General features: G+C 42.3%; 2 protein-coding genes across 24 annotated transcripts in view; both read right to left on the minus strand.

Moving 5' to 3' along the window:
* Positions 1-1,442: 1,442 nt before the first annotated feature.
* LYPD1 (LY6/PLAUR domain containing 1) lies at positions 1,443-17,947 on the minus strand. The gene is made up of 3 exons (XM_030278059.4): positions 17,808-17,947; positions 16,714-16,851; positions 1,443-3,321 (listed from the first exon to the last, which is right to left on the minus strand). Exons 1-3 carry the CDS (start codon positions 17,857-17,859, stop codon positions 3,086-3,088), a joined length of 426 nt encoding a protein of 141 aa, XP_030133919.1. The 5' UTR covers positions 17,860-17,947; the 3' UTR covers positions 1,443-3,085.
* Positions 17,948-19,101: 1,154 nt separating this feature from the next.
* Positions 19,102-27,696, minus strand: part of NCKAP5 (NCK associated protein 5) — a 414,162-nt gene continuing 405,567 nt past the window's right edge. For all 23 annotated transcript variants that reach the window (XM_072931702.1, XM_072931703.1, XM_072931701.1 and 20 more), the window contains one exon: positions 19,102-20,726. In XM_072931702.1, the coding sequence (XP_072787803.1) occupies positions 20,445-20,726 (282 nt within the window). In that variant the 3' untranslated portion in view covers positions 19,102-20,444. The remainder of the gene's footprint in view (positions 20,727-27,696) is intronic.

A 27,696-nucleotide genomic window follows, 5' to 3' on the forward strand; every position in this document is an offset into this window, starting at 1 on the left:
CAATGCAGTTGGATTTTAAAAATGAATGCACACATTGTTTGCACACAGTTTTTCACAGCAGCATTCATAATTTAGGAAACTATTAATCAGCAGGATGAAGGATCCTGTTTCTAACCAAGAACAAAAAAAAAGATTGTACTATACAGCTTATTTTCTTCTCACTTGAAAGATATCTTCTGGTAAAATTTCATGAGAATTCCAGAAATTTGGGCCTGTGAACTTTGTGTTTAAGTTCCCGCAGAGAAAAAGCCCCAGTGAAGCAACAGAATGCTTTCACTGCCTTTTTATAAGACTCATCACAAGTCACTGCTCAGGGGGCCTTATTTCCTTTTGGCCCATGCCAGGATTGACACCCTACAGTTGTTAAGTTGACAGCAGGAAAAGAGCACTGAAGGCCACAAACATTTCCAGGATTAATACAAAATTCAGATCACAGAGGCACAGCAGGTACTGGACAGTGAGGCAAGGTGGCAGGGGAAAATCAGGGGCAGGGAGGGGACTGTGGGACTGAGAGCAAAGAAACAGTGGCTGAGGAGAGTTCTGGTAGGCAAAGACCTGAAAATGGCAGAGGTTTTGGTGATGGATTTACTGCTGGCCTGCCAACAACAGCCCTCCAGGGCTCTTAAGCCAGTGCTGTACGTTTAAGATCTGCTAGTTCCCCATTCCAACAAGGTTATTGTGACAGTAAGTGATTACAGAAGCAAAGGATCCAAAGGACAGCTTTTATTTGGTAGCTCATTCAGGGAGATAATAAATTTGTTAATTATCCCTTTTATGAAAAAAAAAAGATATTTTTTTTAAAGGCATTTCATACCTTTTCTTTGCTTGGGGGTACTGGTGGCAAGAACTTGGACATAGCCTGAAGCTCTGGCAGTTTCAAAGTTATGAAAAATCTTTCTTCTCTTTCCTGCCTTCCTTCCCTGCTACATTCCAATCTTCCTGCTAGTGAAGTGTCCTTTTCCTGGCTTCAAAACCCTGCTATTTCTGAATGGCATTGCCACAGTGACCTGTCCAGTGGGGGTAAAACTCAGCCTAGAGAAGTAAGAATGAAAGAGCTTCTGTGCTGCTGTTGGGAGCAGAGGTCAGGCACCGGGTGAAGGGAACACAGGGTGAGAACTGCCCCGCCAGGACACTCCCTGCTGCAGGGAAGCAGCCAGGTACAGCTTCTGCTCCCTCCAAAGTTTGTGTAAGGCACAGTTCCTGCACAGGGAGGAGCAAAGAGGGGAGCAGCAGAAGTGACTGTGTGTACCTGGGATGTCACACAAGGTGTGAGGGTTTCCAGCGCTGGCACACAGCAGCAGCAGAGGATGCCACTGAGGTGCCTTGCTCCTGCTCCATGTCCTGCCTGGAACAGCCAGCTCCAGTCCCTGGCATGGTCCTGCAGGGCTGGTGCACCCTGCGGAACACGCTCCACGCAGGCAGAATTTTCAGACATCCAACACTTCGGCCACCCCTTTTTAATGCCATTAGTGATGCAGCAACATGTATTTATATTTACATATAAATACAAAATGGTCAGATACCACATTTTAAAGCGTAATTTACAATCTGAAACTGTTTACACTTTCATGACTAGGCTTGGGTTTTTCTCATTTACATTCATCATTTAATTCCACTGGAATTTGATTTTTAAGAAAGCCCAACATATCTTAATTACCATAAAAAGATCCATACACATTTTACTTAAAAATAGCTTCTGTAAGAGGAAATCTACCAAAAATAACACGAAATATATTATTATGCATACATTTTCTTTTTTGTAAAGTACAAACAAGAATCTGATCTCTTCTGGGTATTGCCTGATCTAATATGGCTATAGGTTCTATTTACTGTGTTGGTTTTTCAAAGTAAAGGGAAAGACAGAAGAAATGTAAGAAATGTAAACCAAAATAAAACTGTATTCTTTTCAAAGACACAGATGATCAGAGAAAGAACACTTTGAGAACCAATAAATGACAACAGGTACAAAGGAACACCATCCAAACGCTATGCAGTGTTTTGTCTGAGCATGTGTCACAGTGACCTTGCAACAGTTATTGAAAACAACAAACAAAAAATGCTACTGGCAGAAAAAGCTGTCAAGCAAAACACTGAAAAATTGGTACCATTTCCTAACAAGTAAGTGCAGAACTGATAGCATTTCATGTGTCTTCCCCCACGTACACAGACCTCTTTCTTGCTCTCTCTGCCCACAGGACTGATCGTTGCCACTCTGGCGGTTTGCTGGATGCCAAACCAGGTCAGAAGGATCATGGCTGCTGCTAAACCAAAGCAGGACTGGACCGTCCCCTACTTCAAAGCCTACATCACCCTCCTTCCCATCGCCGACATCTTCTTCTACCTCAGCTCGGTGGTGAACCCGCTGCTGTACAACATCTCGTCCCGGCAGTTCCGCAGCGTGTTCCTGCAGGTGCTGTGCTGCCGCCTCACCCTGCAGCACGCCAACAGGGAGAGGTTCCTCAGGGCCAACCAGAGCTCCGGGGCGCGGAGCAGCCGCTCCCTGCGCCCGCTGCTCTTCACCTCCTCCAGGCGCGGCTCTTCCACCAAGGGCAACGCCAAAGTTTTCCTGAGCACCTTCCAGAAGGAGCCCACGCCCAGCTGCAGCCCACGGGAGCCGGGTCCTGCGCCAGGAGATCCCAGCCTGGAAGCGGCGCCCCCCGAGACCGGCTCAGAGCCCGGTCAGGGCGCACAGAACGGCCTTTGTGAACATCAAGTGTGACTTCATAAGGCAAAGTTAATGCTTAGCAATGAGCTTAAAAACATGGACATTGAAATGACTGAGGAAAGCGACAACATTGCAAAAGGAGTAACTCAGATGGATTTGTTTCCAGTTATGCAAAAGGTACAGGAGTTCTGTATCCTGCTGGGAATTTTAAGTGCACACTGGAAATCCAATCTGCTAACTGAACTCATTAGCTGACAAAAAATATCAGCCCCTTTTCTTCACACAGCCACTGAACTTCCCTTGCTCTTGACAGGGATTTGGAAACAAACAGAAAATAATTGCAGCGTCTCTGAAGAAAGAAGGATGCAGGACAAATTGTGTCAGGGGAAAAAAAAAACACCAAACCAACTTGCTTGAAGTTTAGCAGTACAAAAACAACAGAGCAAATGTAAGGAGCAGAAGAGTGGTTATCATGCGTGCCCTCGGCACCACAGCAGAGTTGCCCCTCTTCTTGGGCCGGGGTCCATTGCAGAGGGGAGTGTTGCAGCAGCTGATGCAGACGGAGTTCACCTTGCCAGGAGAGCAGAAGGACTGGTAGCCGGCGGAGGCGATCAGACACGCGGCCGAGGAGGCGCAGGACTTGCGGTACATGATCCCTGTGACACACAACAAGGGTTACTCGGTTTGAGGGGAACACTTTACAGCTGCAAACCCAGTGCACATCCCCAAAGCACTGCTGGTGCTCAGGGCAGACACCTGAGCAGTGACAGGACAAACAGCCCCGCACTGCCGGAGCACCGCGGTCGCTCTGCCCAGGATTTCTTTGTCTTTTGATCCTGGTTGGAACCAAAAATATTACAGACTTAATTTGCGTCATGTATATCAAATGATGCATTTTATAGCTGGAATTCTTCATCTTTCAGAATAAACTGTTTGAATAGCTATAGCTGAAATGCAATTAGTGGGAAAATTAGTTTTGTTTCTATTGCTGAACATGTCTGAGTTAAGGTGTCTAAGTAATTACAGCTTTCTATGCTCTTAATTTGTCTTCTGAAGATTTTTTTCCTTTTCTTGTTCCTTTGCCACACACAGACAGGTAACTAAGAGTAAAAAGAGGATGATTATCAGAAAAACTTTCATCCTCCTCCCTCCCCTTTTAATTTTTTTTGAAGAAGAACTAGAAGTACTTTTCCAGGTAATCTCAGCTCTTGCTTATCTTTGAAGTTTAATACCCTCAATAACAAAAATTTCCATTTCTATAGAAGTGTCTTTCTCGAGTTGAAAGTCTTCCCTTTTTGAACGTAATTTAAGGTAATTTTAATTAATAAGCTAATTTATAATTTCTCAGATTGTTTGTAACTGAAAAAGTACATTCTGATGTATATACTTTTAGCTGCTATTTTAGCATGGTTTATAAAGGCTTTAAAATACACAGTTGTATTTTCTCCTGTCACAGTGGAAAATGGTTATGGCACTTCGTCTCATTACTCCAAAATTTTCCTACAAGTGACACAGTAGAAATTTTGTCTTAGAAAAACATACACATAATAGAAATTGATAATGGATGTTTGCCTGCTCCTAGTTACAAAAAATAGTAGGGATATTCCTAAGGATGATAAAATCACTATTCTTTTTGAGTATGGAATTTTCAATAAGTTTTTGGTTTTTTCCTCCTGAAAAGCAATGGAACAGAATTCCCTTGGAGAATGGTGCCTTTACATCCTGTAGCATGGTCCCAAAATGTCTTTAAATGCACAGTGATTGAGACTTTTTTCGGAGGGACTGAGGAGGGAATATGACCCTGGTACTGGATGTACAGTGCCTGCAGATATTTGTTCAGTCCCCAGAGACTTAATAACCACTACAGCACCTCCATGGTCCAGGAGAAACCTCTGTAATTTGGCATCAGCCACTGCACCTCTGAGTGCTGAGAGCAGCAGCAGAACAGCCTTTCTTTGGGCAGTGCTCAGAAAGAAGGATTTCCTGTCTTCAGAGGCTTTTAATTAAAGCAATTCTTTTATACTGTCACAACACTGCTGCCATCCCAACAATGCAGGGGTTTCCTTGTTTTGTGTTCTCCCTCTGCAAATCTCAACTCTGAAATGTGTTTTTAGGCTATCTATCTCATTGAACTTATGAAGAGAAGCCCTCAAGTGAGTGTTAAATCTTCCTCTGTCTCCAGTGAGCTTCAATCAATCAACACAGCAGGTAGAGCCTTTTCTCAAGAAGGCAGAGGAGCTGTGGGCTGTTCTCCCTGTAACAGCAAAAGCACACAGATAAAGCAATGCAGTCTTTATTACTACAGTTTGCAAAAAGAAGGGAGTTCTGTCTCTGCTGACAAACCACTGCTGTCAAGGAGTCTCAGTGGTGCTGCCACTGATCAGCTTTACAATACCAAAATCTCAGCTGATGTTCCCCAAAAAGACCTGATGCTTGTTCATGTTCCTCCTGTAGTCCTCCCAGAGCTGAGGCTGATATGACCCTTCCCATGGCTACAATTAATGTTTTTCCTTCCCCTTCCCTGTATTCAATTAAACCAGGCACAATGACCTGATCCTGCATCTCCCCATCACAAATTATTTCCCTGAGCAACAAACACCCACCAAACTCAGCCATTCCTCAGTCTTCCACATGAGCATCAGTGAATTTGACTTTCCCCTCCAAGAACAAGGCTCTAAAAAGCTTTTGACCCTGGCAGATTTCCTATTCCCATCATTTTATAGATCACTCTCTTCCTGCTGTTTCCTTTTCACAGGTTTCCTGCAAAGCTCTGTTCGCAACTTGAACTAGTGATTTATTCGTTTGGATAATTTATAAGTGTGGAAACATCCCACTTTGCACTTCTCCCATAGATTAGCAGACTGGAATTGTTCACTACTGTGAACAATTAGATGATGCCTTCTGAGGCATGGTTTTCACCAGACAACTCCAGGAAACCTCTCCTGCAAAAAAATCAAAGTCCTGCAGCTTAACTCCACGTATTTACAACAGATCTGTTCTCCAGGATCAATCCCACAGAACAATCCTCAGCTCCTTTTGAAGTCAAAAAACAGTATTTCAGCACAGACTGAAATTTTACTACTCAAAGTTTCATGAACAGATGCACCATGTTCACACCTAAATAGGGAGAATAATCTGACTAGTAGCAAAATTCCCTTGTAACACTTCTCCAGTGGATTTTCAGTAAATGCCTTACAATGGGAAATTTCACACCCAAATGATTGTTTATTCCCATTCCCTGTTTTAGTAATCTAATTTTAGAAAGATTTTTTACTTAAAAAACTCAGCATTTCCATCAGGTTTTTTAACAGCTCCTTTGCTAACAACATGCCCTTCACATCCAAGATTTTTTCCTTTGAGTACTGCTAGAGTCTCTTGATCTCAGAAACCAGCTGCTATCACACTAAGTGCTTTTCACAAAGCATCAGGTACGAAGCACGCTTGCTCAGCACAGCAAGGCTGTGCTCTCTCTCTGGTTCTGCAGTATCCTGACAGGAAGACACAATGCAAACAGGCACAGAAGTTGGTGGGAAAAGAGGGAATGCTAGCACTGCAGGTGTGACATTTTTAAAACACTTGTGCTGTGACTTCACTTAACTCCTAAACGTTCTTCCTATCATAATTCTGGTAGGAAATACATTAGTACAACTGACTGTGATGATCTGATGGCAGGAACACCATCTCACTCCAGCAAACAGGTTAATGGGCCCCAGTAACTTCAGCTCATCCCCTGAGCTCAGCCAGGACAGCCCCGAGTTGTATCCTGAGATCTCTCCTCAAACTCCTTTTTGCAGCGTTGCTGAGCCAGTTCCAAAACGATCCCCAAGATCTCCCTGAATCATTTGCCACCAGCAGGCTGAACTGCAGACAGTTCTTCAGAATGGTTATCTGCCTCATAAGACTCATACCACAGACATAACTGCTAATTACTGGGTATTCTTGCCTGAGCAATCAGCCTGATGCATTCATTAACATATCACCCAGAAAAATAACTGCAAACCTTTCTGGAAGCTTTTCTTCTACCTCAGATTGTTCTGAGCCATTGGCTAAGCAAGGAGACTTCACTTTTTACACTCTGCTTTTACTGGGATGGGGTCATTCCCAGCTACCCACCCTCAGCAATTGACACCAGTGATCAATTAGCATATTGATGAATACTTAATTAGCATATTTATTGCCCAATTACTTATGGACAAATCCAGAACAATCTGTCCTTTTTCAAGGATTCAGCAGACCCCCAACAACAATTTAGGTACTATAAAGATGTTTTACTGCGAAGGACCTACTACTGACCATATTTTCCGGTTGGTTTTTTTTTTGGCTTCAGGGTTTGTGGGATGCAGATCAAGAAATTTCAAGAAAAGAGAGGAGTACACAGAGCTAGAACAGCTGTGTGATAACGAGCTTGTATCCCACACCCTCTCCTGTCACATATACCTACAACAGCCATGTTTGTTTTCAGGATTTTTTTTTAAAGCAGATTTGGGCTTAAATTTGGCACTGAAAATTTATTTCTAGACTAAGCAACTTGCCCATGGTTACACCTCTCTCTGCCCCACAAGTCATCACAAATTTAGACAGTGTCAAGGCCCAAACTGTTATTTCTGCCTTATTCCTTGCAATGAAGGGATGGGTGTAAATCTTTAGGCTTTTCTATAGTTCCTGCTTGCAATATTTATTTTATCACCTGGATCCAGTCCAGTCCTGTGCATCTGCACCCTGGCACTGTTTTGTCCATACACAAGTGTATTCTGTCTTGATTGTAACAAACAATTCAAGTAATAATTTATTCAAATCCAAAAGTGAGTGTTCTTTCCTCTACCCTGTCTGCACAGCCCAGTGCATTTCTCTTGAATAACAGCTTAACTTGTTACTAGGACAACCAAAAAAGGTGACATCACACCTACTTCTTACACTGTGTATGCAGAAGGCACAAGAGGATCCAGGTTTTTCTCTTGGTGATTGAAAAGAACCTTATTAGACACCTCTGATTCTTCTGTTCTAGGAGGTGCAGACAAAAAAGATGCTGTGCAAGCATGACTCTCCAACTTTCAGAGCCAAGCCCAGTCCGAGCAGTGAGTGTGCAACTTCACTTTGCACCTGTACTCTCAGGAGTGTCCTTCAGCAAAATGCACAGCAGCTCTCTGAAGCCAAAACAGGCAACTGGGGGATCACCTCCAAGATCAGTGACCTAATTTCCAAAAAAAAGTCACCTTCCCGCTCCTATGACCCAGCTACTCTTCAAAGGCACAGCTCAGCAGGAAATCCCAGCCCTGTCCTTCACCCCAGGACCTCAAGGACACAAACCCCTCCTCTCCAAGCTTGCCTCAGTGAGGTGGACAGCATCATTTGCCCAATGCTGAGCTTTCCAAGCCAGCTGTTCTCTGATCTTGTGGGCTGTGACTGACGCTCCACTTTTTTTAAGGAAACTTTTTTCTACACCATTTTATATTGTATATGTATTTAACCAATTCTACAGGCATGTTTGAAGTCAGTCTTGTGCAGCTCATTCCACAAACAGTGCTTTAGCAAAATCCCCTGCCCGTGCTCTGAGCAAACCTGCCACATTAATCTTCTGGATCTGAGAAAGAAGTCTGTGTCCAACTAGGGCCCAGCACTGAGGCATCCTTGAGCCTTTTCAAGGCTGCACCAGGAGCTGGAAGCACAAAAAGGGCTGTAGAAAAGTTTTGTATCTTAAAGTAAGCAGCTGAGAAAGCCAGCAGGTAGATCAAGGCAAGTTTGAGGCGTACACTTACAATTTTGACAGAACCTCCACTCAACTCTTTTAGATGGGGTGTTTAAATCTTGCCCATCTCTTCTAAGCAAAAGCTGGGAAATGGGCCAGCAGTGGGTAATTCACAGTGTAGCACAGAGAACTCAGGAGGAGCCCCCCCAGTCTTGTCCTAGCTCTTGCATCAGCATGAATTGCACAGGATCTGTTTGGGTGTTCTCTCAAGACAAGCTGACAGCTGTGCTTATGTACCAATACTCCTTTCTTTGAATATCCTGCACTGTTCCAACTGTCTTATTTCACCAAAACTTTCATTTCCTGCTCTTGGTGAGTCTGCAGCCTTTTTACGTTGTCCATATTCTTGATGTGTGCTCTGCCTAGCCACGCTTGCTTGGTGATTTCATTCATATATTTCATTCTGTATTTTTTATCCTAAATTGTCACTAGCTTACCCTGCACTCAAGCAAAATTCAGCACCCAGTAGGACTTAAAAAAGCTCTTTTCTGATGTCTGGCAAAAAATAAAATGAGAATTTATACTAGTGCAAGAATAACATGTAAACAGGTGAACGTCACCTTCTAAGGAACATAAAATATAAATGTGACTATTTCTGCATTTTACTCTATCAGTAACGCTACAAAAACTGGGTTCAGACTATGGGTTTGCAAATCATGTTTTTTAATTTCCTTATTAGATTGTATGCCCATCTTTTTATGGCTTCAGTGGTTTTGCTATCATAATTATTTCCTCAGCTAGTACCTGTTCACATCAAACAGACAGACTCCAGAGGTCCTATTGTGATTTGCTGTGTTCTAGAGAAAGTAATTACAAATATTTTATCTAATAAGGTCCTAAATATCGTAGAAGGTGACTGAATATTGAAGAGCAATCAATCATTCTTTTGATGTTGTGCTTCCCCAAACAATTGCAGTCAGATCATGATTTTATTGGTTTAAAGTAGGAATTAAGCTTCCTCAACACACAGACTTTCAGCTATGGCTGTAAACTCATTGTTACAAAAACCCTCCCAAAAACCCCAAATAATTTGAGCAAATGTAAAATATCCAACCATGTCCTGTAACTTTCACTTCACACTCTTCTTATCGTTGTGAACTCCACAGAGAAAGCTGACGAGACAAGTGGTTTAAATAATTTGCACCTTGCTAGAAATTGTATCACAAAATTTTCTAATCACCTTGTAAACAGCTACTTAAATACTGTGAGCTACCATGGTCGATGTTTTCCAGACCAAAAAAACCCCCAAGGCACTGAAAGTATGTGACTTGAAATCTATTGCAGAGCTATGCACACACTTCCTGATTTTTAATCTTGTGTTTTAGGACTGCAGCTATTTCATCCTGGTCCTCCCTTTGATGCATTCCATAGACAAGATAAAAGCATATTCATGCCTTTAGGTTCTTAGAGAGTACACAATTCTATTAAAAATAAAACAAACCCAGAGCCCTCTGCCTCTCAGCAAAATGAAAATAAACCACCTGGTTCACTTAGCATATTGTCATCATGATTTTGTATGAAAGCCTAATATCATCACAAATCCTCCATACATTTGGCACTCTTAAAAAGTTGCACATTTTCCCAGAAACTAACAGGAAGCCTTTGACAATGAAAGTTTGACTTCATCACTCTCCTTCTGACCCTGACATGACACCTTGCAGAAATTAAGTCAGCTCAGGAGAAAACTGGACAATTGTTGACTGACAGAGGACAAGGGTTTAGATTACCCTGATATCTTTTTGTGAGTTGTGCCTTCTAATTCTGGTGCTGGAAATGTGACTCAAAGCGGTGTTGTTAACAACAAAAAAATCACAAAAAAAATCTTTGTCACTGCTTGCAAAGCTGAAGCACGGCATTAAAATGCTTAAAAAGGCATAGGCTGGGAAAGTGAAGTACAACTGCTAATGGTGGTGTTATCAAATATTTTTTAAAGGCACAGAAGGCTACAAATGAGAGGTCAAAGCTCAGCTTTCACCTGCATATCTAATAATTCTTTGGTTTCCTACTGTTCTTATTCGTTTCCCTGCTCACCAGTGTGGATGTACAGTCAAGCACTACAACACCAAATCTTCCCAACAAAGCTGGCTCACAGCCTTCCATCCTTTCCTCCTACCTGATATAAAGGAAGCAAGATCTAAATGTCCTTTGCCATCGAGACCTAAATATACTTCATCTTGTAGAGACAGAGGTGAACTTGGACTCAATTGTCACAATTCTGTATGAGGATTTTTCTTGACAATCCTTTGAGATAAAGGGAAGCCTTTACAAATGTTAAAAGTGCTACATCCTTGCAAAAAGTCACATAAATATTTTTACAGTTGAACAGTCTTGTTGCATCCCTAATTAATGTCCTCAGCAATTTCAGTGGGATGGCTCAGATGTTGGCACTTGCATACCAGAACTTTGGAAATTCATTCTGCTTTTAAATCTTTAGCTATTTTTACACTCAGAATTTTACAGCCTGATCAACTTAAGAGTAGGATTTTCCTGGGTTTTATATGGCTTTTTTTCAGTTTCAAAGACTTATTGGTAAGTTGGCAAAATCCAGTTTTGTCAAGTTTTCAAAAAAAAACCCCATCAAGACTACAAAGGAAAAATGGAAATGAAAACTGTTTGGATTAATTAAAGCTTGCTTGTCAATGATTTGCTAAGGTCACTGGGAGCTAAAGGGAGTGACAGGGTCAGGCTTCAAAAAGGTTTGGAAACACAAACTCATTTGTGTGTGAAATGCAATAGGAAACTCTCAGGGGAGGTTTAAGAGACACCAAGCTGTGGGCACTGTATCATCACAAAATTCATTTGTATATCTTTCACACAAGCCTGAGAAATAAAATAACATAAAAACCTATTGTCCACATCCTGTGAAAGATGAAACTTGCTGGACCAGAGACCCAATCTTCCTTAAAATAATGCAGCCTTCATCACTTCTGCACTGGGATCTTTGTCATGGCTTTCAAGTCATAAACTGCTTGAACTGTTAACTCCACTGCTGCTTTCCTTCATTGAAAGGCAGTCAGAACAGCACCTGCTGAACACTCTCTTAATTTCTCCTTAGCTGATGCACTCAAGTCAGTCCATTCCCTAAGTGGCTGGAAGTTTTCTGAGAAACCCAAAGATTGGAAGAGACTTACAAGTGAGGAAATGGCTTTGACATTTGAGAAAAAGTGTTTCTGAATGGAAATGTATCCACAGATCCAAGTTTTCAGCATACAGTGCAAACTAACAATGTCCATTGCAAGTCTTTTATTCATTATCAAAAGTGATCTGTTTCCAATATCGATATTATATGTTCATTTCACTGGGATTTGGTAGCACAATGTGTGATATTACAGGTACCAACTGTCCCATGCAAATTTTTTATTTATCTTCTAAAATTGTCAATAAAGACTTATTATATTGTGCTTTGCTTTGATTAAAAAACAAAAAAGCCCCCCAAACACCAACAAATTCTGCTATGTTGATATCCTTTGACCAAAAAGTGTAAAGGAAAACAAAAAAACCAAACCAAACCAAAACAAAACAAATCCACCACCAATTTAGTGGATGTTTCTTACTGTTTCTAAATAGATAATGGGGATGCAACAACTTCCTATAAAACTTTACTGCCTACAGTAATTCTGGCAACATTAAACTTTGTTTGCTGTTTTAATCACTTTGTCAATAAAAGTACACCAGAGCATAATTTCCCCTAGATATAAATATGCAATTAATATTGGTACTAATGGATTCTGTACATGTACACAGAAAAAAAAGTATGTGGTTCTGTAATCCTTGCACACATGAACAACTCAATCATGGTAATAATCACAGGTAATTATCACAGGTAAAGAATTTACCACAGCCCAACTCATTCTACAACACAGCCAGTGGTAAAACAAATGATGGGAAAACCAATGCTGAAAAGAGTTCAAAGAAATAGATAAAGTTTTAATTCAACACCGAGATGCTGCTCTTGCTCATGGTGTTTCCATGCACTGCTTTTAAGCACACAATCACAGCAATTTCTTTAACTACACTGAAGAGTTATATACTAATTAAATACTTTAAAAGGACCATAGTAAACCAAACAAACAAGCAAAATTTCTTATTGCAGGTTAACACAATAATTGGATTGTTTCCCAATTTGCTTTCAAATGGAAAAATCCTTGATCTTTTAAAGCATTGGCATTGCTACAGTGAATAATTTTCTTTTCCTTGCAAAAGTTAATAAAAGTGTGTTCACAACTACATTAGAACAGACGGTGTATTGTTCAAAACATGCACGTGGGCAGCTCTACTTGCAGAGAGCTCCAAGAAATTGAGACTGGCTACCTCTCTGGGCTGGCTGTCTCATCCCTCCTGCTTTATCCTCACTGATGTATTCACACTGCAAGTTTCATTTTGCCTTAAGTAGGTTTTAGATCAGCCTTTATGCTCAGATAATTCTTCCCCTCAGTAAAAAGCAAGACTACCATTACCAGTATGTTTTCTATGATATATAATATATACAAAAGCATATACACACTATATACTCATCTATATATCACCAAGATGTTTCACTTGATCCCAATATACCGTGGGATTTCTTTGTTGCTACATATATTCTAAAAATGACATGTCTAATTTAAAAATCCATAGACTGGAAAGAGAGAGGCAAGAGGGAGCAGGGAATCCACCACAGGTGTTTCCACAAGATATCTGCAGGTAGAATTATGGTAAGAACTTTGATCCTTTGTCAAACATTCAATTTACACAGTTTTAAAACACCTTCTTATCCAGGTGAAGAAAGCACTAGAAACATATTCTTTACATTCATTTCTGTGGGATAAAAAAATTTGTGGTACAGTCTTGAGTGCCACTTTCCATTCTCACCACTCCTCCCTCTAAAATAAAGCTTTTTCTTTTTTTTTTTTTTTTGAGATATAATTACCAAATTAATTAGCTAGATTATTTATCACAGGGAAAATGCTGTATCTCCCACTGGAACAGAATTCTAACCATCATTAAACTTTTCCTGGCAAAATTTTTACATACAACTCGGCCTTAAGAGAGAAAAATATTTTGCCATTTGCTGTTCAATTCTCAATTCACTTTAAGCTGTCCAAAGAAGCAAATGTCTACCTGGTGCAACAAACAGCTGAGATCAGATGCCCGATGGTCTAATTCAAAACAGAAGTTACTGACACCTGCTTTCTTAGAGGCTGCCACAGGAACAGCCACTTTTTGAGCTCTGGGTGAGGAAGATGCCTGAGCTGCTGCTATTTCTCACCTGGAGCTGAGGTAGAACCCAGTGACATCTGAAGCACTGAGTTTAGAGAAACTGAGGAGGAGTTAACTGTGAGGGGTCGGTCTCTCCCACCGGGCAGAACAAGAGGACACAGCCTCAAGCTACGTCAGGGAAGGTTTAGGTTGGATATAGGAAAAAAAAATTCACTGAATGAATAATAAAATTCTGGAATTGTCTTCCTAGGGAGGTGGTGGAATCAGCATCTCTGGATGTGTTTAGAAAAAGACTGGACTTGGCACTTGGTGCTATAGTCTAGTTGTGGTGTTAGGGCATAGGCTGGACTCGATGATCTTAGAGGTCTCTTCCAACCTCATTATTCTGTGATTCTGTGATTAAGGAACTTCTTACAAGGTGAATGGGAAGAACAGCCCAGGGTTGTCATTTACCACCGTGGTGCTTCTAGGGCAGGGAGTTTAATCCAGAACTGCAGCTGAGCAGTGGCACAACTCCTGAACACAACAAACACTCGTGGAAAAGAGTCCCTGGCCAAGGCTGGGGCTGCACTGCAGGCACAGCACAGACAGCAGCCAGCAGCCCCCCGAGAGCAAAACCCAAAATTCCCTCCTGCAGGGGAAGGGTGGCTCCATCACAGGGATGGTCACCCACTCCCACCCTGAGCTTTAGCTCAAACACCACGCTTAACTTTTAAATAAAGTTTGAGATAACTTGCAGCACTTTGCTCACTGATACAGCTATGTTTTATTAATGACAAAAATGGGTTAATCTACAAAAATTGCACTCCTTTGACTGTATTTAGTCAAGAGGAAAGAACTCTAATTAGGAGACTGTGCTGTCAAATAAATGCAAATTTGCGTATTTTATTTTCTGGGTTAAAAGCTCAAACCCAAGTCTATTATAAATTAAAATCAATACTTGAAACATTTCAGCTTTCAGTAATAAGCAACAACCAAAAGAATCGGGTTATGAAATATACTGGTAGAAGTAAAATGAATTATTTAATAAAACTTGGGAGAGTAAGGCATTTCTATTGCACACATTTAAATATCAATTAGGAATAAAACCAATAAAGGATGATGAACTGAATCATCTCTGTTTTACAACCAACCTTCTCTAAAATTGACTGAGGGTAACAGAAACTATGTTTGCAATGTAAATTTCATTCAATTTGAAATAGGTTAAAATTTTAATTTATTAACTGGTTGAAATTTACAATCTCTGAACTTAAAATTAATAAGAAATGCATTTATAGAAGTAAATGTAATAGAAGAGTGGCACCTGCTATGCAGAGCATGCTAGTAACCTCCTAAAGAAAAAAAAAAAATCTAGGGATCTACTGAGAAAAAACATAAAATTGCAGAGAAAAAAACCCCCACCAAGCAGTTTAAGAGCTGCTTATTTACTGTATTGCAACCCATTTCTTCATAGGAGTAATGGCAAGTTATGCATCAATGGAAAGAGTTCAAATCTGACTTTTTTGTCCATGTCTACTACCACATCTAGAGCCCTCCCAATCACAACATCCTGTCTAACCTCATGAAAGTACTGCAGAAGCTGTGGTGTGGAGATAGCAAAGCTTTCAAGAAGTCATTTAGACATACCAAGATTTTAAAGGTACCTTGCAAGCTGCAATCTCACACCCTCACCACCCTTTTCAAGTAAACTTGAAATAAAATACTCCAGTAAAAAAATAACTTAAAGAGAGACTAATATTCCTTTAAACAGCTCAAACCCAGCTTTTTCCCCCTACACTGGACAGGTTTAAATATTTCACAGCAGTAGTCACTGTGGATGGTGTTACCCAGGATGAAAGAGCATCAGCACTTCAGCTATTTTTGATGTGTAACAACAATTATTATTTATCCAGGACCGATCACACAGTGACCTGAAATCACCAGCACAGGTGGGGCCAGCTGACTGACAAGCACTGGGAGAGGAGTTTGCTAAGCCCAAGAAGAATTGTTGCTGTTCAGGATGGATGGCTGCACAGATTTGCACCAGAGGCATCCTGCAGCTCCTGGAGGACTTGCTGGGAAAGGACAGACTGTGGGTCAATCTCCACCAACAGCAAAACCCCAGAACTGTGAGATGGGCAGTCCCAGAGAGCAGCATCCCCTTAAGTCAGGGTTCTGAAGCCCCAAGTTGCCCTATGCTACCCAGGTTTGGCCCAGGGGGGCACTTCCAGGCTGGGGCTCCTTGTCCATTCCAATGCCTGACACCCTCTCAGCTGCCTGCAATCAGAGCAGGAGGCTCCAGGAGCTCCAGCTCCATTCCTGCCATCTCACACAGCCCCAGAGTCCCTAACAGAGCTCCTGTCTTCTGCTCACATAGAAACCCACAGAGCAACACAGCAGTGTGAGACCTGACAGTTCTCTCTAAACCTCCACCATTTGCAAAACAGCTCAAAAGACAATAGAGGCAAGGTGCAGAAATACAGCTGATTTCCTCTTGGACACATTGCTGTCCTAATATGGTAATTTTAATAGCAATTGCAGTAAGGGAAAAAAACCTTAAAGATTGGTATGACAAATCCATTTGTGCCCTTCTCCTCCCCCCTAAATCCCCCCACCCTTTTTTTTAAAAAAAAAACAAAACTCTTTCTCCCTTTTGCTTGATGGTTTCTTTAATGGATGAAAGCAAAGATCACTACACTTTCCTTCCCTTAAGATGAACCTTCAGAGTATATAAATTGCTTGAGTAAATAAAAGAAACGAGGGAATTACTAATTTAATGCTCTTCTATCTCTTGGGGGGAAAGCCCATGTAATTAACTGTAATGAGATTAAACTAACTTGTTGTTATTAATTTCCCAGTGCTGGGAAACTATATCAGAGACCTATAAAGCTGTGTATTAACCGGCTTTATCAACATTTGGCTTGCATCCTTCAGTTTTTACACCAGTTTTAAAGGAAAATACTTAACTTCATTGAGTTGCAAAGCCACTCAGAAGTATAAGACATTGAATCCAGTCCCTTCAGGTAGGGACACAAGATTCATGTGAAGCTGAACACCATGAATGGGTGGAGCCAAAAATGCTACCTAAACCAGAGAAACAGAAGAATAATTACTAAATTCTTACCAAAACTTTTTTCCATTACTTCTTTCTGACACATATCTTGAACATTCACTGTACAATTCACGATGAACTCTGGGGAGGAGCAGTCATTATTTAGCTGGAACTCCTCACACTGGTAACACTGTATTTGCAAACCCGAACCTGGAACAGATAGAGATTTGTTAAAGACCATAGAATGCTTTCTTTTGGAAAGGACCTTAGAGATCATCTCATTCCAAGCCCGTGCCATGGGCAGGAACACTATCTGCTCAACTGAGCGCCTCATCTAACCTGCCCTTAAATAACAGCGATGGCATTAAAAAACCCAAACCAAAACAAACAAAAACCAAACAGCACGTGCCAGAAACCTCCCTTATCCTTCCCCCTTCGCTGTTAGCTACTCCACAGCTCAGCCAAAGTATCGCTTTGACAAACATAAAGTAAAACCCGCCCAGCGGAAGCCGAGCGCTGCCGGCTGGACTGATGCTCCTTTCCGCGGGGCAGCCGCTCCGGCGCTGGAGATGCCGCCGCCAGGAGGCGACGGCCACCGGCATCGGTACCGGCATCGGTACTGGCATCGGCATCGGTACCGGCATCGGCATCGGTACCGGCATCGGCATCGGTACCGACACAACCGGGCAGCCGCTGCCCCACGGCACAGCGGGCTGAAAGCCGCCCGCGCCCCGCAGAGAGCAACCCGGCTCAGAGACACTCCGGCTCTTATCTGTGCCGACGGCTTTACTTAGCTACTAATTAATTACAAATGATTTCATTACTATTTTGCCACGCACAATTAAAGCGGCGGAGCATCCCTCGCCAGCAAACGGGGCGCTCCCATCGGCTCCCGCACCCTCGTCCCGCGGCGGGGACCCCCGGCCCGATCCCGCGCTCCGCCGGCACCGACCCGCCGCCATCCGCGGAGAGGCTCCGGGGCTGCGCTCGCCCCGCGGGCAGCCGGCGCTGGGGACACCGGCGGGGGCTCTGCGGGCCGCGGGCAGGACGGGGCTCCGCCGCTCCGTTCCTTTGTAGCGCCCGGCGGAGCTCCGTCGAGCGGCTGCGAGCGGACGGAGCCTCCCGGCACCGCGGGCGCCTCCGGGCGAGCGGCGCGGAGCCCTTACCTGGCGCCAGGCACAATCCGCAGAAAGTTGCAGCGAGGAGGAAGAGCCGCATCCTCCCGGAGCCGCCGGGCTGGCGTGCAGTCGCGAAGGGGCATCAGAAGCGGAGACGCAGCGGAGGCGCCGCGCACTTGTGCCGCTTGCCCGCCGCCTCCGCTGCGGAGCGGCGCCCCGGGAGCCGGCGGCGGAGCCCGCCCTGCCCAGCCCCGCGCCGCGCTCCAGCCTCGCCGGAGTTGAGCGCCGAGACTGGAAGAAACTGTAGGAGAAGCGAGGGCTGGGGGGCGGCTCCCCCCTCCCTCCCCCAGCACCATGTGATGCCGGCGGAGCGGGGCGGGGATCCCCGCCAGCCGCCCCGCACCTCTCCGGGAGTTCAGCGAGGGAGGGGAGCCCCCGCACCGCCGGCTCCGGCTCCGGCTCCGGCTCGCACGGCGCTGCCGAGGGGCTCCGCGACCCTCTGCCCTCCGGGGCTGCTCATCATCACATCCGCGCCTCCTCCTCGGCTCGGGCACAGACCCTGCGCCGTGGGACTCGCCGCGGTCCCCGCCGTGTCCCGGTCCCCGCCGTGTCCCGGTCCCGCCGTGTCCCGGTCCCCGCCGTGTCCCCGCCCGCCTGAGCGCACAAGTGGCATCCGGAGCGCGTCCGCAGCGCTGCCGGGCCGGGCCCCGCTCCCTCCCACGAACGCCCCGCAGCGCCCACGACCCCGGCAGGGGCTGAGGGGAGGCGCGGCCCCACCATTCCCTCCTCCCAGCCCCCTAAAAGGGAATTCCAGCCTAACAAAACGGCGGGGCGGGGGGAGAAAGGGCGCGGTGGCCGCGTAGGTGCCGGAGCGGCGCTCAGACCCCGCGTCCTCCTCGGGCACACGGCGGGATGCGGCGGCAGGAGCTGACGGTGGGATGGATGGCATGGCATGGCATGGCATGGCATGGCATGGCATGGCATGGCATGGCATGGCATGGCATGGCATGAGGTGACGAGGAGCCATCGGGGGCTGGGCAGCGCCCGTGGGGAGGGAAGGGCAGGGGCAGCCCGCGGTGCTGCGCCCACGTCGTCCCTGCTGGGACCGTCTCCGTGGGTCTCTCCGCATCACCACGTTATTTCCCAGTGATCGCTCCTCAGCTCTGCTCCAAGAAGAGTTAATTAAGCTGAAATCGCTGTTTAACAGCCCCGTGTCACGAATTCTCTGAACAATACCCTTCTGCGCGCTGTCCCAGAGCGGGGCAGCCCGGTGGGTACCCCCTGACCCAGCCCAAGCTGTCACAGCATCATCCCCTTCCCAAAACCCCTCAGCAGGCACCGGTAGGCAAGAGAAGTTTTATTTACGAAAGATGTTTCAATGAAAATTTCTTAAAAGTTGAAAAAGACGATGCAAGTTTACGGCAGAAATGAATTAAAATATAACAAATTGCACAAAATAGTAACACTGATCATACAATATTTCAAAGATTAACAAGCATGTGCTAAAGAAACTGTAGAGTCTAGAAATACTCCAAATATATCTAGTTTACAATTGCTGTACAAAAAGCAGTTATAAATACTTCACATCTAGAAAAAATACACAGAACCTTTGAAATAGACTCTCCCTTACATATATAAACAACCTTTGTAGAAAAAAACCAAAAACACCCAATACAGCCCAATCCCCCTGCTCCAAGATATGTTTGAACTAGTACTGGTTAGCACCAACATCTTCGTGTGTCACAAACAGGAGTTGTTTAGTTTTTTAAAAAATAATTTTAGTGTTCAGAATTTACTTAAGACCAAACAGAGACTAGAAAAGATAACACAGTATGGTACATTTATAATTTGATGGGAAATGAGTACAGTGCAGAGGAGGTGGAAGTTGAAAAGCCACGTTGCGTTTAGAAGTACAGGGTAGTTGATGTGGTTCTCATTCCTGCAGGACTCCTGTTTGTGTCAGCAGTGAATTGCTTTGACCCTGATCTTTCAAACAGTTATGTGCATGATTGATGAAGCCAATGCCAGCAGTATCAGGCCTTTTAATCTATTCATTTTCTTGCCATGTCAAAAGTCAAAACCTTTTTGAAATAAGACACCTGTTGTGAAGTTGCAGTAACTGAAATGCATGTTTCCCTAGAATACCTGTATGGAATTGCACTAAAAAGAAAAAATAAAATATGTTTCCTAAAAGGGAGTTCATGAGAGTTTATTAAAGACAATCTGGCAGACTCAAGTTTATGGTAATGCAGTGTTCCTACATACAGTTTTAAGACTAGGACAATTATAACTCTTTTTAAAAAAATCTACTAGCTTTTTTGTTAATATTCACACCAATTTCTTTAAGTTAGTAATCTGCCATTACAGGAGCATAGCACCAATTTAATATTTATTGCTGTCGTGTATCCCTACAAATATATTTTCCCAAGATATTTACAACTGTACAAATATTCACAAAAGTGCAAAATTAAGACTTTACTCTGTGTATTCGTTGTGTTGGGTGTGTTGAGTCCCCTGCACCACCGTGATGCTGCCCTGCCTTATTGCTGTGTGCTGGGAGGTCAGAACACCCTGATGTGAGCAGAGTGAGCTTGAGGGGGAATTGTCCAACACTGTCTCCTCTCCCTCCTCACTCCACGCTCACCTTCAGCTCCATTCTGTGCTGCAGCCCGCTGGGAAGTGTCCCTAAACGTCATTGGAGCCTTGGCTGGCACAAGAGGAGAAGCTGTCATACAGGGAATCACTCAAGGATTCCAAATTGTCCACGTCCTGCCGACCCGAGCTATTCAAGGAAGCTGCTTCTTTCTTTCCATTTTCTTCCTTCTGTCCTTCAACCTTGTTCAGACAGTTCTTCTCTTTTTCTAATAAAAGTACATTATTGCTGTTAAATTTATTGAGAGACTCCAGGGAAATTTTAGATACTCTATTCTGGGAATCTTCTTTTGTTTCTTCAGTTGGCTTCAATTTCTGTAAAAGTGAGAGAATTATTGGAAGCATATTCCTTTAAAAGTTATCCTATTGTACACCATTAATTACCATCTTTCTAAAGTTCACAGGGTGAGAGGAAATAGATTGTTAGATGCTTAAATAACTGTTATGATTAAATAGAACATTAGTGTCCATTTTGGGATAAATCATAACTTTAATGATTCTGCTAAGACAAATGGGACTCCATTTATGTAACACTCAAATGCTACTAATGTCCTAAGTAGCAGACCCTGGCTGTGCATGAGTTAAACATCTCCACCATCCTCAAAAGAATTCAGATCTTTTCCTGCACAAATACTTCAGGGGGGTATGTTTAAATAGGTATTTGTTTAAGTAGAGTTTGGGAAAAAAAAAAAAAAAAAGGTGCAGAGGAGAAAACAGCATTTTCCATAAATTAAGGATGCAAATAAAACTTGCTAGGGAATAGCCTCACATTTTGCATGTAGAAGCCTATTGATTTCCACAAAGCCAAACCCTCTCTAATAGACAAGAAAGCAACAAGAGAGGAAATTGCAGAGAACTGGGCCGATCCCCACAGACCAGAATCAATCAGATATTGGCCAGGCTTTCCCACAGAAATGGTGTAATTCTGTGGCAACACTGGACCATGTATTAGCACATTATATTAAAAACACACGGTAGGATTGTACCAGAGTAATTTTATCCCTTTGTGAGCTACTGGTATTTTCAATCAGAGATCTGACCAAGGAATCATTAGGGAACTGTGTAGGGAGCAGCTCAATAAAAATGACCTGCTGTTCATATATAGAGTGTTTCAAAATCTGAGTAACTAACTCCTCTTACAGATCGTATTACCAGAGATATATGGGATAGCATTCAACATTTTACAATCAACATTCAATAACCTCCTGGGCAGATAAGATTCAAGCATTCTGAGATATGCCATCAGAGTGCAAAGCCATTCCTCATTTTTGGTACAGCCATCAGATGGCAAAGACAGAATCAGTAAATTACTGTAAATCCAAGGCATGAGCATTTCTGTTTAGCTAGAAATGAAATGGCATTTTAAGCACACTGAAGATATAGCTTGGGCAGATGTGTGGATGCTGTGGGTCATTACATGTGCAGTTCTAAAGGGTCCTTACAATTTTCTGAAGAATTCAAGCTTCAAGTCAGTGGAATGTTGTGCACGCTGTGCTGTTTCTCCCTGGCAATCTTTGGTGAGAGGAAGACAAATTGTTACATAGTTTGATTGCTTGTTTTGATGGATAGTTAGATAAAAATTGAAATGCCAGTCCAATGACTGTTTTTGCTCTGATTTTGTCACATCTCATAAAATGACAATGCATGGATTAGATTACTATTTTTGGGAAATGTTTCAAACAAACTTAAGCAAAGCAACAGGAGATCTTAAAGTCTTGGCAAATGAACATTTTCTGTTTGATGCATTAATTCATCGTGAGGCTAAAAGGTTTTAGGGAATGTTGTGTTGGATTCTAATTTTAGATGACAGTTAAAACTAAGGTCTTCAATATCTGTAATTAAAATGTTTTCTGAGAGGAATATAACCCTTGGTAATGGGAATGAACACAAATTTAGGACCCTACAATAGAAATTTTTCACAACTTCACCTTAAAATGCTCTCGCCTTTGCCCTCATTTGAAATACTGAAAAAGTTGTTTCATTTCTCTGTAGGCCAGATGAGAATATTCTCAGCCATGGCATCAATAACACATGTTAGCACTTTTTGCTTTTCAGAGTGCTAAGCCTAAAATACTTTATTATATGGCAGACTAAATGATGTTTCTCTGTCTTTAATTTTCCCACGTCTCAGCTTTTCTTTAGATAAATTGAATGTGACTAGTTAGCACAGACTTGGGACTGCAGGACTCAATATTTGGATTAGTAAGGCCTGTGATAAAACTCTTATTGATTCCAATGGAGCCAATTTCAACTCCTGGGCAGGAGGAGCACCTGGAGAATCTGCAGGACAGAGCAGTCTGGGTGAAGCATCACAATCAGAGGAGGATTCTGGCTATCCTACTGAAGGATGGATTCACACCTCAGGACAGACCAGACTGAATTCATTGGTACGTTCTGCATATATGCTGTATCAATAGTTTTTTTACACCCTTCAAGCACAACCTATGCTACAATCCTACTTTAATCACACCTTAGTTTCTCATTTATTTTATAAAGCACATTAGAGAAACTGCAGGGAACAAAAGTACTCCACAAATTTTAAACAAAGACATTGAATTGAGTGAAATTGAGTGAACTGAAGCCCATCAGAGAAACCTGTTGGCAAAAAATTCTGAGTAGTGAACAGTACATCTACAATACATCAGGGCTTAAAGAGAAAACTAATTCTAACAGTGGTAGCAAAATTTATTAGCAAAACAAGAAACAATTCAGAAATAAGTTATGGGTATTTTTTTGGACAAAGAGCTGTCCTTTTTAGGTGTCTTTATGCCCAGTTACATCCTTCTGTAAAAAAACCCCTGAAACTTCCTTTCTTTAACACACAGAAGAAAACTCATAAGCAAAAATAAAACTTTAGGCAGAGATATTAGAATCTGCACAATCAACAAATCATTTTCTTTCACAATAACACAATTACATACATTCCTAGAGCTAAAAAGTCACTGGTCATTTATTTAACCTTCTGTGTCAGAACAGAAATGTTAACCCAAGTTAAGAATTTTTTCTCTAGTTACTATATATACAGCTTGTAAAAAATTAGCAGAGTGTTTATTTAGATTAATCCTTACATAAGTTTCTTATTATTCATGGCAGTCTCAAAAGCTGCTAGATGAATCAAAAGACAAAAGCAAAACAACTATAGTTAGAATTTGATTGATAAATCGTGTACGTGGTTATGTAGTTTCTTTGGGGTTTTTTAATGTAGATTTGCTATTGACTGCAGCAGAGTCACAGCTATAACAAAGAACAGGGGTTAGCCCAAAAGGGTTAGCATTGTTTATTTTAAAGTAATTAGTTCATTAATGGTTTGAGAGTCATGCTGAAGTGACTGAGCAGCTGCTTCTGCAGAGTGGAAGGTGAGGCGGGTGTGTCCTGCGCCCAGGAGGGCTGGGTGGGATTTGGGAAGGGGTGTAGGGAGCCCCTAACCTCTAAACCACGTTTTCCACTCAAATCTCTCCCGTGCCAGGCGTGGCTTTCCGTGTAGTGAACAGCTGGTTTTGTCACCAAGCAAAGAGAAAGACTCCATGATTTTGCTGAGTGCTGCTACAAGAGCCAAGATGGACTAACAGCACAGGATCCTTCTGAGCTGTAATGCTTAGAACCTTAAGTGTTCTTAAATACTTAGAACAGCCTTAAAGTGTTGACTTTGCTGTTGACTATTCTGATCCGTTCTGTGAACAAGCTGAGTGCTGCATTTGGTGTGGACTCTATATGTTTTCCTAAGTATTAATTGATTCTGGTCTACAAGAGACAGATAACAGAAATAAAGGAAAAAAAAAAGGCTCAGTGCAGACAAGAACTGTAGTTTTCACAGCCTCTCTACCAGCTCTGGCCCATCACCCTGAAGCAGATCAATGGTTAGCTTCTTTTACTTATCCTAAGTGTATTTTTGTCTGGAAATTCTGTACCCTTATGGCCTTAGGGTACGGGGAGCATTTGTTGTTCTACTCCACTGTATAGGTGGAGAGCTTCCCTCAGCTGGAGTTTCTTACCTGCCCAGCATGGGGTGCCTTGCCCCACCTGAGAGCAGTGAGCAGTTGTCAGAAGAGGAGAAACTCTTCCTGACATACACAGACATTCATCACGAGCCCCATCACTTTGATATAAACCCATGAGTCATGAATCAGAATAATGTTTCCTTGCTGGCAACATCCTAAAGGGAATAACTAAAACCCGTTAGTGATGTAATAAAATCTGGCGTGTCACTTCAAGCACAGCAAATTAGGAAAACAAAACTAGCCTGCAGTTACACTGATACATTATAAATAGGTGTTATTCCTACATTAAGACATCAAATTAGGTTTTCTGCAAACTGTAAAAATGAGAGGTTACATGTGGGTAGAATGCCTTTTCAGAGCTGTGTGATCAAGGACCAGGAAGAGCTGCAGCCCTTCTGAACAGCACAAGGATCCCTCAGGTGTGGTGGGAAGCAGGAGCAGGGAAGGATGGGCTGGTTCACAGGCACAGAGGACCCCACACTCGTGTGCAGGAAGGAAAGCAGCAGCAAGGCCATTTCTTGAGTGTGGTACCACACAGAAGCTTTGATTATCTGGAGGTCAGGCTATGCTTATGAGTCCCACCAGAGCCCAGAAATAGCAATGAACCATTCTGCAGGATAAATGTATTTTCCAGCTGTCTAAGTTTAGTTAACCAGCACTTTAAAGAGCTCAGAATCACTTACAAAAAGGAATAAAATGAACTTTATTTATGTCTCTCATGCATTGGGCAATTTAGTTTTTAGATTAACACAAAAGCAAGAAGAGCCTTGCTTCAAGTGAAGTATAACTGCAAAACAGTATTGGGTAAAAACAACAAAATTGCTATGAGAATTAAACATAGATCAGCAAAATCAATACTTAATTGTATAACTCAAGGACCTTAGTTTCAGATCTGATCTCTAATAGAAGATACACAGTATGCTCCCTTTTGGCTTTTTTTAGTTATTGCTCATAACTTTATTGCAAGGGAAAACAATTTTCTAGATTTTACTTTTTAAAAATTGCTTGTTATTTTGTCTGCATATGCTCAGGGTAAACTTGATCCCAAGAGCCGCTATTTCTTATTTTAAATTCACAGTTCTTCCAATTTAGTTATCCTCTAAGTCCTGTAACTGCTTTGTATTTACGACACAATGGGTCTAAGTGGGATCTGCTGGTACAGCAGCATGTAGGCTGCTCATACATAACCTGTTCAGTGGGACAATTTTAATATTTTCACAGCTTCTTGTAGAGCAAGGAGATACAGGGCAGTTTTCTGACCAGAGATGTCCTGGTCTCACCAGAAGTAACTTCTCAGTGAATTCTCTGGTGTCACGTGAAAAGGGTTGGGCAGTGGCTGTCTGTCCTCCAGCCAGGACAGAATGCCATGCAGGCTCTCTGTGCAAAAAAATCTCCAGATCTCACTGCACATCAGGTGCACAAGTGACACTCTGCAGTGAAAAGTTACACAGCCCCATCCAGCAAACCACAAAGGTGAAAGCTGTAACTGCGTGACCTCTGCTGCATTACAGCTGAGCTAAAAATGGAACGTTTGAACCTCTTTCTCTTTAAAGCATAACTTTAAATAATAAGATAAGCCTTGCTCTCCATTGTACATTGTCAGATGCTTTCATCTCTTTTCTGGACTGACAGTAAAATAATTTCTGAAATAATGAATCATTTTTCTTTTTCTACTTGAGCAGAAATCCCAAAATTATTTTGCTGTAGCAGATAATGACATTCTCAGAGACACACCATCAGATTTCCATGATAAACAATAAGTTCCAGCTTCTTTTGTGTTAAAAAATGCTTTGCTAGGAAGCATTTTTTTAATGCATTGCTAGGAACCATTTTTAAGTTCATTTTATGTTCAGATATACATTGGTATGTATCATCCCCTGATGGCATTATGGGTAATGTACCAATGACTATGTAATCAAAGTTTACCTAATGTATTTCAGCGTATAAAAATCTACAAATATATTTCAGTATCACAAGGAAAGCATTTCTCATGATCCTGAACTGTAAGTGAATTATCTCAGAAGAAAAGCAGCTGATTAGCACAGTTTATTAGCTGCAGATCTGGACAAAACAGCTATTGCCTAATGAACTGAGGGGTTGAAACTTAAGTTGTCTATAGCTTGAATTCTTGTGTGGTTTAGGAGATGAAAGAATTTAGTTCAGTGAATTGGGCCTTATGCTTTCAAAAGCAGAATTTTCATAAAATGATGAGATGACTCGGTACATTCAGCATTCTAATGCCAAGATTACCATCCTCATACATGAATATTTCCTTGACATGACAAGACTGTTTGACTTGATTAGGTTTATACCAACCCTTTTTGAACTTTGGCATAATTTCATAAACCAGGGTGTAGAGGTCTGAGTTCCCAGGCTTTTTGCATTTGTTCAGGTACAACCTGAATGGCAAAAATGCTGTTTCCTCATAGTGCCTCAGAATGGCCACTGGCTATATCAACTCTGCATGGACAAAGTTTATTAAAAAAGGAATAAGAAAATACAATTCTAAGTGGTAATACCTCAGAAAGTGATAATGGTGCTGGTGCTCAGCCAAGTGTGTTGAGGCAATGTATTAAAAAGAAAAGCAATTAAACACCAGTACTTTCTCCAGAAGGCAAAGCACAGCCTCACTCTGTTCACGTTGGCAGAATCACCAATTTTCCTTCTCACAGAGGGAATCTACCCACTAAAAGCAATGCTTAGTGCAATCAGAACCTCACCACAAGGCATTAAGGAAGAAATATCCATGGTGAGAAAGGAAGCTGTTGCTCAGTTTTTAGAACCTGATGGACTGAAAATGAACAAGAGATGTATAGGATTCACTTAACTTTCAGAGATCCTTTTAGCTTTACTTGTAGAGGGAGTTAAATAGCAAGATTTTTCTGATTTTCTAGTGATTGAAAAAAATGGCAGTGAAAAAAAATCATACTGAAAGGTAAGACTGGTGACAAAGGTACTGAACTTGACTTAACCATTTGAATGTCAAGGTCACTCTGCCTTGACAGAATTATATGAAGGGTTATGTTGTCAGTGATAACCAAATGGTACTGGAACTATGCAGTCCTACATAACTTCACTGTTTCAGTCTTCATCAGACTGTATTTCAACCTTGTGGAATTTAAATATACAGAGGTTTGTCCTACTGAATGAAAGTAATTAGCCTTACCTTGATAAAAGTATGGCTGATTGCTTCAATAAATAAGGGGCTTTGTACAAAAAAAGGGCTACAGTTTTATCCTAGAATAGAGGTTTGGTTGATTTTTTTTTTTAAATTTGGATACTTGCAC

Source organism: Taeniopygia guttata, chromosome 7, assembly GCF_048771995.1.
Source record: "Taeniopygia guttata chromosome 7, bTaeGut7.mat, whole genome shotgun sequence".
In the NCBI taxonomy this organism is placed as follows: Eukaryota; Metazoa; Chordata; class Aves; order Passeriformes; family Estrildidae; genus Taeniopygia; species Taeniopygia guttata.

Coding starts and splice junctions, on each gene's coding strand:
- LYPD1 (XM_030278059.4), bottom strand. CDS start 17,859: ATGCGGCTCTTCCTCCTCGCTGCAACTTTCTGCGGATTGTGCCTGGCG. Junction 16,852..17,807: donor CGGATTGTGCCTGGCGCCAG/GTAAGGGCTCCG, acceptor TATCTGTTCCAG/GTTCGGGTTTGCAAATACAG. Junction 3,322..16,713: donor AGTAATGGAAAAAAGTTTTG/GTAAGAATTTAG, acceptor TGTGTGTCACAG/GGATCATGTACCGCAAGTCC.